Raw genomic sequence first — 14,268 nt, forward strand, 5'->3', positions numbered from 1 at the left:
AAGTGATTTCTTTCTGTCTTTCAAAAAAATTTCTTATATCTCACACCCTTCAACAAATTCTGATTCAGTGACAATGGTTTCTTTACTGTTCCTTAAACAACATGTCCCATTTGCTGACTGATATTTCACTAGCTGTTCCTTATACCTGAAATGCGTTTCTTCCTTATTTCTGTCTACTAGTTTCTCTGGCTTCTTTCTAATCCCAGCTAAAATCTCACCCTCAACAAAAGATCCAGGGATCCAATGGCTTAGTCCAGAGCCACGCACATAGTACATATTTAATAAATTGACTGATTTATTGCTGACTTTAATGTTAATGACTTCCCTTTGTATTATCTATAATTTATTCTGTATGTAGCTGCTAGGTGGCTCCATACTACACAGAGCAGCAGGCTAGAGTCAGGAAAATTCTGCCTGAGTTCAGGTCGGGCTTCAGACACATACTAGCTATATGACCATAGGCATCTCATTTTACCCTGTTTGCCTCAGTTTGCTCACCTGCAAAATGAACTGGAGAAGGAAATGGAAAACCATTCCAGTATCCTTGACAAGCAAACCTAAAGTGAAGTATCAAAGAGTTGGACAAGACTAAAAAAATGTTACAATAGCTTATTCATCTGTGTTATTTCCCCCACCCCTCCACCCAGCATTGGAATCTTAGTTTCTTGAAGATAGGGCCCGAAGGATTTTTTGCCTTTTTTTTTTTTTTTTTTTTATGTATTCCTGTTGCTTACTGCAGGGTTGGCTCACAGTAGGAATTAAATTTAATCAATCAATCAATTAATTAAATTGTTTATAATTTATAATGTAATATAAATATGATATGTGATATATAATTTATATTTATAATTTTAATTAATTTAATTAATTAATAAAGACAAAAATTTATTGTCTAAGAGCTTGCCTGACCTGACAGACTTATGTGGAGTTTCCATCAGTGCCCCTAATTCTGTATAAGAAAAACACAGATTTTACTTGCCAAAAGAAGAAAGAATGGATCTTCTTCTACTTTACTCCTTTCCTATAAAGTCTGATAACTGGGATGTCCTACCCGAAAATGGGCTTCATGCAGGCAAGACTTCTGGATTTAGAGTGGATAGCTAGCTATGGGATTCTCTCTTAACTTTGGACTTTTTTAAACCCCACCCTTTCCTGGTCTTCAAACTCTAAGGCCAGAACCTCAGTTTCCTTTTCTAGACAATGAAGAGGTTGGAGGCAGTATGGTATAACAGGTTTGGAGCCACAGGACATGGGTCCACATCCCACCTTTACTATTTACAACTTAGACAAGTTAATTAACTTCTCTGGGCCTCAGTTCCCTCATGTGTAAAATAAGATTAGAGCAAATGGCCTTTCTGATTCCTTCCAACTTTAGCTCTATGATCTTATGGCACCCGAGGTCTCTTCCACCTCTAACATTCTATTTATTCTGTTCACTAGTATTTATGTAGACAAAGTTTTAAGGTTTACAAAGCACTTTGCAATATTATCTCAGATGATCCTTATGACAACCCTATAAGATAAGGGTTTTTATTATCCACATTTTACAAATGGGGAAACCAAGGCAGACAGGCTTGCTTAGTGTCATATAACTAATATGTGTCAGATTGGATTGAACTCAGGTCTTCCTGATTCTAGAACCAGAGCACTATCTGCTATGTCAACTAGCTGCCTTTTATTCTATTGTTCTAAGAATCCACGGCTCTATTTTCTATGGTCCCAAGATTCCATAATTCCAATATTCAATGTTGTATGATTCTATAATTTTATCATTCTTGTTTACTCTCTGTGCTTACATTCATATATATGTATAAATATATATGTATACATATATATGCATTTTTAGAGAGAAAGAATTTTGAATAGAGTTTGACTGGCACACACATATACATTCATAAATCAGGGAGCTATATTTCATCAGTATAGATGCTCCGTATCAAAATAGATCACACAATTTGTCCATAACTTAGTCAATAGTCTTCAATTTCTCTTTGCTTAGCCTGATAAGTTTCTACCCCACCCTTGAGGTGGGGTACTGAGGCAACAAACCAACACACCTGAGATTGTATTGTAGGTCTTTCCAATTGGATGGGAGCCACTAAAGCTTGTGCTCCATTAATATGGCCTTCAAGAACTCCATAATAAAGCATAAAGAAACTTGAATGGAATAAACCAGTCAGAGTTGATAAACATTTATTAAGTACCGACTATGTGCCAAGCACTGGGCTAAGTGCTAGGAATAAAAAAAAATAATAAAAAGAAAGACATAAGACCCTGCCTTCAAGAAGATCACACTGGAATGGGAAAGCTAAACTGGGAGGAGGTATAGAGGCATGCAATCAGGGTGGGAAATTATCTGAGGAGGTGTGAATTTCTGCACTGATTTCATCTTGCAAAGTGGTGAATTTCTAGCGTAGATGAAGAACAAAAAAAGTAGCAGGTGGGAAATGAAAAGAATTCCCTGAATGCCCTTCTTACATAGTGGAGAATGTAGGAGGAACTCTCCAAGGTCAAATCTCCACCCTTTCCAATGAGAGGGAGGGAAGAGCCCGAGGGGTAGGAGGTGCTAGGATTCAGTGTTTCCTAGTTGATTTCATCTTGCAGAATGACAAGTTTCTGGAGATAAGCAACTTGGTATAGTGCATATAGAGCCACCTTTGAATCCAGGAAGATCAAAATCCAAGTCTCATCTTTGACACATTACTGGCTGTTGACTCAATATTGTCTGTGACCCTGAACAAGTCATTCAATCACAGCTCTCCAGACTACAAGTTGTAGAGAAAATGCTTGTATTAATAGGAGTTCCCTCTTGGGGAATTCCCCATACCAAAGAACTTACAAGTTTTTGTTGCTTCCCTAACATAGATAAAGAGGTAGATATGAGAGGTGCCCATAGCATAGTGGATAAAAGAGCTGCCCTGAGGCAGCTTAGATGGCGGCAGTGGACAGAGCACCAGCCTGTCACCTCTAAGTCAGGAGGACCTGAGTTCAAATGTAACCTCAGACACTTAAGACTTCCTAGCTATGTGACAATGGCCAAGTCACTTAACCCCAATTGCCTCAGGGAAAAAAAGAGTTTAGTCATAGACTCATAGGATTTAGAATGGGAAGAGCCCTTCAGATTATTTAATTCAATCTCCTCTTTTTGCAGATTAAAAAAATAAACCTGAGGTCAAAAAGGGAAGGGACTTGGCCAATATCAGAGTAAAGATTCCAGCCTGTGTCCTTTCACTCCAGCAAAGCTGAATTAAATTCAAGGTAGAAACTAGACATCGTAACTATTGCCTCTTAGTGAAAACTATGGGTGTGATGCAAGGCTCCTTCCAGACAGACCCTGCCTCCCCCCCTTTTTTACTCCCACACACCAGTCTTGTAGCATGTATCTCTCTCAGGAAAGGGTTCAGCAGGCAGGAATAGCAATGCCTCAGAGCCCTGGCTTGCTCGTCAGGGTGGGAGTTGCTTAGTACTGATGCCAAGTAAGGCATCAAAATTCCTACTCAATTCTACTACCAGCTGACCTCCAGGCTGCTGAAAAACAGGAAGCAGCATGATCAGCTCTTTTGGACAGACCTATACAATGAAGAGAGTCTTCAAGTCATCCAACCTCCAGCTCCCCCTCTCCTGTCTCCCACTGCTTCTTCTCCCAGAGTTCTTGGGCCCCCCTCTGAATGTACAAAGCTCTTCCCAGGCCTGCCAGCCATGGTGGTACCAAGTTATCCCTCCTTCCTCTGCCCCATGCCCTCTGTCCCATGCTTTCAGTGGGAGGATTTCAGCAACCTGATAACACTAAGGATTCTGATATGGTGGAAATGGTTCTAGCCAAATAACTAATTGAAGTTCTGACATTGTTCTGACATTTATGACCTCTGTGATTCTAAATAAGTCACTTAACGTGACCCTCAGTTTCCCTATCCATAAAACAGGAACAATACTACCTGCCTCACCTACCCCACAGTGATGTTATAGAAGAGATTGCTCATATTATTACCATTTTACCACTACATTGCCTTTAAAGTGATATGTCATTCATTTGATCTTCGTAATAGTCTACTGGGGGATGCTGAGCAAGAGTTATCCAATTTTACAGAAAGGGAGACTGAGACCTAGAGCCAAGAAATGACTCCAGTTCAATTTAACAAGCATTTATGGTCTATGAGTTAGACATTGGATTTGTAAACGTCTTTTGCCTTTAAGGAGCCTTTGTGGGGGATGAAGGGAATATAGTAAAAGAATCATACAAAATAAAAACAGTAATTTGGCAGGAGATAACTCTTGAACTGAGACTTAGGGGGAATAAGATGGTGAGGAGAAAGAGCGTTCTAGCAGTGCTAAGGCAGTGAACATGGAGATGGAGTGTTTGTGGGTTAGAAAAAAAGGCTTAATTTGGGTAGGAAGGCAAGAGTGGGCGGGGGGGGGGGGTAACAAGACTGGACAGATAGGTTGGAGCCAAGTTGTAAAGAGCTCTGAGTATCCTAGAAGCCATAGGGAAACGCTTATGTTGAGTAGGAAATAGATTCTTCTCTCAAGAGGAAACAGCCAGTCAGTCAACAGCCAGGGACAAAGTAGTCCACTTAGCTGGGTGTAGACCATGTGAAAGGAGGAGTAATATAAAAAGCATAAAATCTAAACAGGTGGGTTAGTGCCAGGTTGTGATAAGCCTTGAATGCCAGGATCAGGAGTTTAGACAAAAAATAAATAAGCATCCACGGAAGGTTTTTGAACAGAGTAGTAGGGAATATGCTTAGTATCGATGTGGCCTCCTTTTTTCCTTCTGCAAAATGAGGGGATTGGAACTAGATGACTCCCTAAAACTCTTTTTAGCTCTAAATCTATGATCAAATGTTAGGAAAATTATAGCTCCAAGAGGATGAAATTGCAAAGGGAGACAGCCAGATAGGAGACTAATCATCTAGGTCTGAAGGTTTGAATTGGTTTAGGTTAGTGGAGAAAAGTTAAGTACAAGATTGTGGAGTTTAATGAAGTTACAGGACATGGCAACTAATTTTTTTGGATATGTGATGACAGCATGCCCCTTCCTCACTCTGGACCTGTTTCTTCTGTAAAATGAGATAGCTGAGCCACCCTGTCCCTTCGAGCCCTAGTATTTGTGATTCTCAAAGCCCTGATTGCCCTTTCAAATGCCTCTTGAATGCTGCTTATTTAATACCTAGGATTTATAGAACGGTCCTCGGGAATGGGATAGAGAGAAGGCTGTCTGTCTTGTCCAGGACATCCTTTTCGGAGAAGAGCTTGTTAAAGTGGCTGTAGCCCTGACTACTGGCCTAGGAAGAAGGAAACAAAAGGAGAACAGAAAGAGAAAGGGGTAGGGAAAGGGTAAAGGGAGTCTGCGGGGAAAAAATGGGGAGGATTGATTTGTCAGATCGCTGCCAGCTCGCCACCATAGGATGGTGTGGGCTGAGCTGAATTGAACTAGCCAGCGGGCGATCGGAAAGCACACACCACTCGTGTTCTCAAAAGGTGGCAGCGGCTGGCCCGTGGGCACCAGCCCGGGACTTCGGCACTGAGCATGTGCAGGATGCCAGCTGGGAACAGCACGGGTGGGGCTGGTCCCGTGCAAGACGCTGCGAGGACCAGGAGAACTAGTAACTGCGGGCGTGCCTCAGCCGAGGCAAACTCGCCCGGCGGAATACCGCTTTCCCCGCCTGCAGGACCTATAGCGCAGCGGGCAGGACGTTTGCGGGTGGGTGTGCCCACGCTGCTTCCAGGGTGCACAGAACATGTGCGCGCTCGTGCAGTGCGTGCACCCGCCCGCGTGGGGGAGTTGTGCACGTGCGTAGGCGCGCTCCGCACTGGAGTATAGTTGTGCTTTGTCGTGCACGTCTGATTGGATGTCGTTGTGCACGCATGTTTCCTACCCGCCCTCCGCCCCGTATGTAAGTGCACGCCCATCCAGTCCTACCCGTGGTCGCGTGCGCGTGCACTCCCGCTCTGTTGGGTTAGCTTGGGGTTGCCTGTGTGCATCCCCCCACCCCCTTACCCTGCATCTCCAGGGCGGGCACGTGCACACACGAGCGTGGACTCCCTGCGTGCACTCGACGCACTGTATTGCGTGTGCGCGTGCATGTGTTCCTAAATCCGTCCCTTCCCGGGCCCCCCCTCAACCCCCCACCCCTCCACTGCCGCCGCGCCCCAGAGCCCAGGGAAGGAGGGAGGGGGAGAGGCCGGGGGAGCCGCCGCGCGGCCGGTGACGCGGGCCCGGAGGTGGGGCCGCGCGCGGGGCTTTAATCCAGAGGCCCCTCCCCTTGCAAGTACATCAGCGGAGCGGCCGGGGCTGAGCGAGGGAGGAGGGTGAGTTGCAGCCGCCCCCACCGGGCTCTCCCTGTCTCCGTGCGCCCTCGGCTCTGGCCGAGCCACGAGCCGCCGCCTTCTCTTCCCCCAGCGCGGGCGTCCCGCGACCGTCCTGGTGTCCGGGCCCGGGCCCCCGAGCGCGCAGCCCAGCGCCGCCGGACCGGCCACGCCGGGGCTTTGTGCCGGGAGCGGGCGGGGCGGGGCGGACTCCGGCTTCCTCCCAGGCTCCGGCCTCTGGCAGCCAAGGGGACTCCTCCTCCCGGAGCAGACCGAGGCACTGCTGCCTCCCCGCCCTCTGTCTGTGTGTCTCTGTCTCTCTCTCTCTCCTCTCTTCCTTCTCTCCCTCTTCTGTCTTTTTCTGTCTCCGCCCCTACGCCCCTCGGGTCTCATGGCTTTGTGTCTGGACCTCTTGAAGCAATGTGAGTGGAAGCGATTTTGTGGTTTTTTGCCCCCCCCCAATCCGCGCCAGCATGAGGGGCCGAGTCCGGCCCCGGGGGCTCGGCCCGGCTCGGCTCTGTTCTGCTCGGCTTGGCTCGGCTCGGCTTGTGTGGCTGGCCCCGGAGGGAATGCTCGAAGGCTCGTTAACAAAGCGGGGCTGGGGGCCCACGCCCTGGGAATGGGGGAGGGGGCTGCCGCTTTGTGCGCGGGGGCGCGCGGGGGGGAGGGCCCCCGGCTTGGCGGGGGGCTGCTGCCGGAGCTCTCCAGGAGGTGGACGGGAATGGAGCGGACTCTGCTTGCCTGGCCTGGGCCGACCCGACTCTCTGCTGCCACGGACTCTGCGCTATTTTAACCTGCCTGGGCTATTTCAGATCCCCACAGGATATGAGCTCAGCTCCCGTTTATTTCTGGGAGCCTGGCTTTGGGGTGGGGAGAGGGAGATGCCGGTTACTCAGCTTGAGTTGGCCTCTACTAGCCCCCGGAGCCCTGGGCAGCTTCCCCGAACTGGTATTTTTAAGGACAAACTTTGCAGGGGCCTCTCCGCCTTCCGGGGCTTTCTTAGGACCCTGACTTCAGCCAGCATATTACCCCAGTTGTACCATCTTCTTCCCACTGAGGGACAAGGATTCAGAACATCTCAGCTATATAGGGATAAAGAGGAATTAATCTCAATGTGACATTATGGAGATTCTCCCTGATGATAGTTGGGAGGGAGAGAGGAAGGGAAGGAAAGCTGTCTATCTGTAGAAAATGCAGTTGGCATCTATTGTAGATTCAGTTTATAATGATGGGTAATTAAGCTGGGCATGTAATGATAGGCGGGTGTGCGCCTTTGGGAAGGGTTGTTGAAATAGTCTGTTGTATTTTCCATCCTCTCATGTTAGAGCCTCCTCCCTCTCTCACCCTTCCCTTCTTTTTTAGCCTCCTTTGGTTGTCTCCTGCCTCCTTTTTTTTTTCTTTCTTTCTTTTCTTTTTTTTTCTTTTTTCTTTTTGGCTTGTTGCACTAGCTGACAGCTTTGTTCCTGAGAGGGAGTGACTCAATGTACCCAGAGTTGAGCCCTACCCTATCCACCCCCTTCTCTGGGTGACACAGCCCCAAGCAGCAAAAAGCTCTTCCTCCTCAACCCCCAATTCCTTCCATCAGTCTTGCAGGGGAACAAAAACACAGAAACACAGAAGGAAATTCTAAAAAGAGTGAGGTTACTTGAAAAATCTCAGAGCCAGGAGACTTAAGGATCATTCATTCCAACCCCTTCATTTTACAGATGAAGAAACTAAGGTTCTAAGAGAGGAATGGACAGTCTTTTAGGACATGTCAGTTCAGTGGCAGCTTGAGAGAGATAATAAGCATGTATATATAGCACCTACTAAGTGCCAGGCACTGATTTTATTTGAGCCTTTCCTCCTTTTAAAGTAGGGCCAAAACTAGGAAATAATCTAAGGAAGAGGGGGGGGAGGGGAATCAATGAGATATAGTGGAAAGAGAAACTGACATGAGAATAAGATGTTTTAAATAAGGTTTGTTTTGCTAATTTACTATGTGACCCTGAATTAGGCAATTTTTCTCTCTGAAAGATCTCCACTCACTTATAATGGGGCTAATAAACGCTGCCTCTTGAAACACAGGGCTGGCGAAAGGAGATGACTATATTTAATAGAAATCTATACTTCAGAATTGGAGCAGTAATGCTCTCTATATTGCCCATCTAGCCACCAAATTGTGACAGGAGATGGGATGCTCATTGTCTCCTCTGGCCCCAAATTCATTTTGGGAGGGTTTTTTTTTTTTTTTTCCACATCTGTCCTTTGTTAATTGATTGTTATTAAGTGAATATAATAAGGGAAGGAAGGGAACTAGGTGACCTTTTGGTGGTCCTTTACCTATAAGAATCCTGCAGATTGAGGAGAAAGAAAGGCAGCCTAGGTCACCAAACTCTCTTTTTCATGACACTTTACTGATTACAAAGCACTTGTCACAAGGACTAGTGGGAAGGTACTGGAAGGAGCACTGGTTTTGGAGTCTGAGGACTTGGATTTGAATCCTTCACCAAGCTATTTGAGTGACCTTGGCCAAGCTACTCTGCCTCCTCTGTAAAGTGCAAGGTCACAGCTTCATGATCTCTAAGGTTCCTTGCAGATCTAATTCATATTGTGGTCTTATGAGAACTCACAAGTGGGGGAATTTGAGGTCCAAAGAAGGAAAGAAACATAACAAATCACATATACAAGTCAGGACTTGAATCCAGGTCCCTTGATGGTACCTGTCAGCTCTTGAATCAATTAACATTCTTTGTGGTGATGTTATTACTTGACTTCCCTGGATCTCAGTTCTTTCATCTGTAAAATTCTTTCATCTGTAAAATCAGTGGTTTAGACTAGATGGTCTTATAGATTCTTTCCACTCTAAATCCTTGATCATCTGTGACCTAGTTCAGAGACAGCTGCAGTTGTCTAAGTGTGGGATGTCATGCTTAGAAGTAACATTGATGGATTGTTTTTTGGGGTAAAGGAGGAAGCTTAGATGAGCCTGGATAGTCTTTCCCACACACTCTTCCCCAACAGGTAGATATTGGAGGGGGTGGGGCAGTATTTAGGTGAGTGTTTTTATGGACTGAATATGTGTAAGAATCTCTAGCCTTGAATGCCTTGAGTTCTCTTCCTCCAAAAAAAAAAGCCACCTTTTAAAACCTCTACTGCAGTAAGGGTGTTTGATAATAGGAAAAGAAGCACAATCTTCATCCCAGATAGGAAGTGATATAGAGTGAAGTTGCCTGGATCCCCCCCGATGGGGGGGTAAGGGGTGGGACAAGACCAGAGAGATGGGCTACTACTGCAGCAGGGTAGGGTATCAAAAACCAGAAATCCCAATCTCAAATCACCTTTGACTGTACTGATCAGACAACATATCTCAAGTATTGTATTCCCTTCTGGATGCTGCATTTTAGAAAGGACATTATTGACCTGGAGAATGACCAGGAAAGAGCCACCAGAATAGTGTAAGGCCTTGAGTCCAATGTCATTTGAGGGTTGGTTAATGGATGAAACTGTTTAACTTGTAGAAGAGGAAGCAAGGGAAGAGCTGGAGAAGAGGCACTGGAGAGTGTGTCTTCAAGTGCTTAAAAGGCTATTATTATGTTTTGTTTGGCTGTTGGAGAGAGAACTTGGGGAGGGGGGCGGAGCAAATGTAGGTTTAAGGTCGGCAAATACTTCCTGTGAAACCCATACTAAAGAACTGTGGACTTCCCTTAGGCTAGAGGGAGAGGATCCACCCCCTCTCTTTGGAGATCCTAAAGCTGAAGCTGGGCGTGTAATTCTAGAGATTCTTTTTCTTTTGGGTGAGTTGGACTAGCTGCCAGGGAGGTCCCTTCCAGTTTTTAGATTCTGAGTCACCATCTGAATTCACTGTGGAGAACTAGGGTTGGGATTAGTTCTTAGATAGGCTGGAGTCAGATCCCTCTCGTCTTCCTCGGGGCCAGTCCCCTTAGTTCCTCAGAATTCTGAGATTGGGTTCAGAGAGAGAATAAAAATCTGTACCCTGGGCATATGAGGAAGCTAGCGGTCAAAAAAGACACAGGACCTATTCAATATCACACAGTGGACTGATGCCAGCCCAGCTTTTGCAGGAAACGAGGAGCTATGAGTTGTCCTAGAGGTAGGAGAAAAGGGAAGTTGACAGGCCAGAGGAATCTCCCCAAACCAGGTGTTAAGACTGTTATTCCTTCCGTGAAAAGCTGGGAAGAAAAATTTAGATGAATCTTTGCCCTCATGGATTTTACCAACCAGCAAAGGACTGCAGCAGATAACTTTCACATCCATTTTTACTTAAATGCATTCAAGAAGTGGAAAACAAAGTGTTTTGTGAGGTCTGTGAGAGAAGATCCCGGGGAGATTGGAACATTTGAGTGGTGCTATTTAAGGCTGAGGGAAGACCTTCCAGAAATAGGAAATAAAGTGGGTAAAGGCACAAAAATGGAGCTGCAGGACATATTCAGGAGCGATAGACATGAGTCTCGTTAAGGTGCAACATAATGTGAATCAAGGGGGAGAATGGGAGAGACCAGAAAATAAGCTGCCTTGCTTAAAGGAAACATTTAATACATGCTTGTTGGATCTAATTGAATTGATAGCACCAGATTATAAAGAGTCAGGCAAAGAAATTTGAATTTTTCTAGACATTTGTGAATCCCAGAAGATTTTTAACTTAATATTGGAAAGAGGTGACTAAGTGGAACAGGGATTCTGCCTTGAGCAGGCCTCTGCCTAGCTTATGCACTTACTAAATTTTTGGTCACTTTTAGAGCAGGAGAAGAAAGCTGACTGGTTCCAGAGTTGAAGAAATTATTCTAGGAAATCCAGAGAGAAAAAAATCCCATTGTCTTTGTAGAAAGAACACTGTCTCTAGATTCAAAGCACTGCCTCAGACACTTAATTACCTATGTGTTCTTGGGCAAATCATTTAACTCCCTCTCTCCATCTGCCTACCCCAATGGCCCACTCTAGATTGGTGCTCTCTTGAATGAGCTTCTGCCAGGGTGTAGTAGTCAAAAATTAAATATACAGGTTCCAAATATTTTGTTGTATAGATGCATCTCTCTTAATATATGTATGGTACCTCAGGATTTCAAAGAAATCTGGAAAGGCAGTCTCATGTGGCACATTTATCTGGCATGAGCCATTTTTAAGAAGGGTCATAGACACAAGAAGTAATTAAAACCTAATCATCAGACCATAATCTCTTGGCTCTCAATAAAATCCCGAACTAGAAGTCAGGAGTTCTAAGTTCTAGTCCTTTTTTTCCCATTAACTTGCTGTGTGACCTTGGTCAAGACTACAGCCCTCTCTGACTCTTAATGTCCCTTCCCACACTGGCATTCTCTGAGATTATGTGCTCTACTCTGGAGTATACAGGAAATGCTAAGTGCCTTTACTCTTCATTTATCTTCATGGGGGAGGGGAACCCATTCTTTTCCGACTTCTTCCCTTAATTGCAAGGAAGGTCTGCAGATATCTTAGTCATGAGATGCCAGAGGGTTCTTAGGCTTCCATTGATAGTACAGATTAGGGAATGGAGATAAGTCGATCAGTAAACATTTATTAATAAATCACTTACCTAACCTACGGTAAGTAGAAATTTGAAGTCCAGAGGTATATACTCCCATAGCTAGGAAGTCAGGACAAGGATTGAACCTGTCTCTCTTGAAAGAATCACTCTCTTTAGAGTATAAGCAGCTTAGGTCAAGTAGATATTATAATGGATAGAATGAAAATTCTGGATTAAGGAATGCTCATCTTCCTGAGTTCAAATCCAGCCTCAGACATTTATTAGACATGTGACCCTGAGCAAGTCCCTTCACCCCTCCCTTTCACCCCCATTTACCTAAGTTTCCTCATCTGTAAAATGAGCTGGAGAAGGAAATGGCAAACCACTCCAGTACCTTTGCCAAGAAAATCCCAAATGGGGTCATACAGAGTCTAACACGACTTGACTAAACAGCCAAAGTTGAATGGAAGCCCTTCTCCCTAAAAAATAGTGTCTCCTTTTGTTGTGGAAACTGATCAGTTTAATTCAAAGGACAAACTTTGTTCTGTGTGAACATACTTGTAAAGCAGGCATCCTTATTGGCTTTCCAGTTCTGTGCAAGGGAGGAGATCTGCTCCCTCCTGTCCAGGACCGTCTGGTTCAACTGGGGCAACCAGACTTATAATTAAAAATCTCTGGGAGACAGACTGTGATTGAATACCAAAATGAACATTACAAGGTTTAGTGGCACTGTGCTGGAGGCCTCTGAAGATGCAGAGTTTACATGAAACACTATTCCTGCCCTCTGGAAACTCATGGACTTGAAAGGGAATACGATGCAAACAGTAGTAAACAAAATACATGGAATTATTTGAGTAAGCACATTAGAAAGGCATGAAAACATTACGAAAATAAAAGACACAGAGTTGGAAGGAACCAAAGAGACCATCTAATCCAAAGAAGGGGAGGAAGCACTCTCTCATTTTTATAGATGAGAAGACTTCAGGGAACTGAGCAGGGGAGGATTTCTGGAGGGGATAGCATTTGAATTGGAAAGAATGGGTCAGAATTCAATAGGCAAAAGAAGGGTATTCTAGACATAAGAAACAGCGTAAGCAAAAGAAGAAGTGAGTAGAATCATAAAATCACAGATTGAGAACTGGAAAGGACCTCAGGGGCCATTTAGTCTGTTCCTACCCCTCATTTTAGAGATGAGGAAACAGGCCCAGAGAAGTTAAGCAACTTGCCCGTGGTCACACAGGTAGTTATTATCTTCCTGTCTCTGTATTTAGCACTCTCCTCCTCCATTATACCAACCTGCCCCCCTACATTTGCAGATTGGCTATAGGTTAATCATAGGAGAGAAGACCAGCTAGGGGATACCAGATTGTAGAGGGCTTGGAATGCCACAGAGAAGTATTTTCATCAGAAGCTGTTCCACATCATCTCATCTGGCTTCCCAGCAATCAGGAGCGCTTCTAAAGGTCCTGCTGGTGTTCCCGTTTCCAGCTTCTGGGGTCAGTTATGGGCCCTGAGCATCCCTGGCACTTCGAGGGGAAACATGATCTGGCTTGCAGCTGTGCTGAGGAGTCCGCCCAGGCTCCCTCCCAGCTTCCAGGAAGTGCTCATGACCAGCTGGCCGGGGCCGGCCTCTGCCGCTTCTTACGCTTCAGCTGCGAGAGGCTTCCTATGACCCCATCTAACCTCTTGAAACTTGACAGTGGACAGAGTTTGGGGTCTTTTCTGGGTGATGTCTTTTCAAGGATTATTGGGGGAAATTGAGGGACTGCATACCCCACTACTGGTAAAGAAGGGTAGGACTCTCTTCAGCAAGCCTATACCCATTGCTGACTGTGTGCAGAGAAGGTTTAGCATGGGATAATATTTGAGAGGAAAATGCTTTATCAGCCCTCGCCAGCACTTGAGGAAATTGGTCTAAGAGACTGTTTGCAGAGCATTATATTTAATGGACATGATACAAATCACCAGTAATGGGTATGCTAGCTGTGAAAGTATGAGAGAGAGATTGACACACCAGGGTTGGGAAGATTAGGGAAGGCTGCTCTAAGTGAGGAGCTTGCATTTCTTAGGTTCCAAGGATCAGGAAGGGATGCAGTGTAGGGAAGGAACTCTGACTCTGGACTGGGGAGAAGAGTTCATATTCGTACGACTTGTGTTGCTTGCTTCCATGTATGACATAAGTCACTTCCATTTTTAGATTTGTTACCTCCTCTAAAAAGAGGTTTGGCCCTCAGTGGTTCTTAACCTGTAGTTTGTATACTTCTAAAAAATATTTAGGTAAGGGGCAGCTAATTGGTGTAGTGGATAGAGCACCATTCCTGAAGTCAGGAGGACCTGAGTTCAAATATGGTCTCAGATACTTAACACTTCCTGATTGTGTGACCCTGGGCAAGTCACTTAACCTCAATTGCCTCAGCCAAAAAAAAAAAAAATAGTAATTTAAATATTATTGGATTCCTTTGTAATTCTATGCATCTTAT

At 45.0% G+C, this 14,268-nt stretch overlaps 1 protein-coding gene across 4 annotated transcripts in view; it reads left to right on the forward strand.

Moving 5' to 3' along the window:
- DLGAP4 (DLG associated protein 4) overlaps positions 1-14,268 on the forward strand; it is a 230,203-nt gene that overhangs the window by 161,481 nt on the left and 54,454 nt on the right. The window contains exon 1 of one of the 4 annotated variants that reach the window (XM_051979245.1): positions 6,462-6,728. The exons of the other annotated variants lie outside the window; for them this stretch is intronic. Within the exon in view, the coding sequence (XP_051835205.1) occupies positions 6,698-6,728 (31 nt within the window). The 5' untranslated portion in view covers positions 6,462-6,697. Of the gene's footprint in view, positions 1-6,461; positions 6,729-14,268 lie in introns of those variants that run through there. 4 annotated transcript variants of the gene reach the window in all.

Source organism: Antechinus flavipes, chromosome 2 (assembly GCF_016432865.1).
Source record: "Antechinus flavipes isolate AdamAnt ecotype Samford, QLD, Australia chromosome 2, AdamAnt_v2, whole genome shotgun sequence".
Classification (NCBI taxonomy): Eukaryota; Metazoa; Chordata; class Mammalia; order Dasyuromorphia; family Dasyuridae; genus Antechinus; species Antechinus flavipes.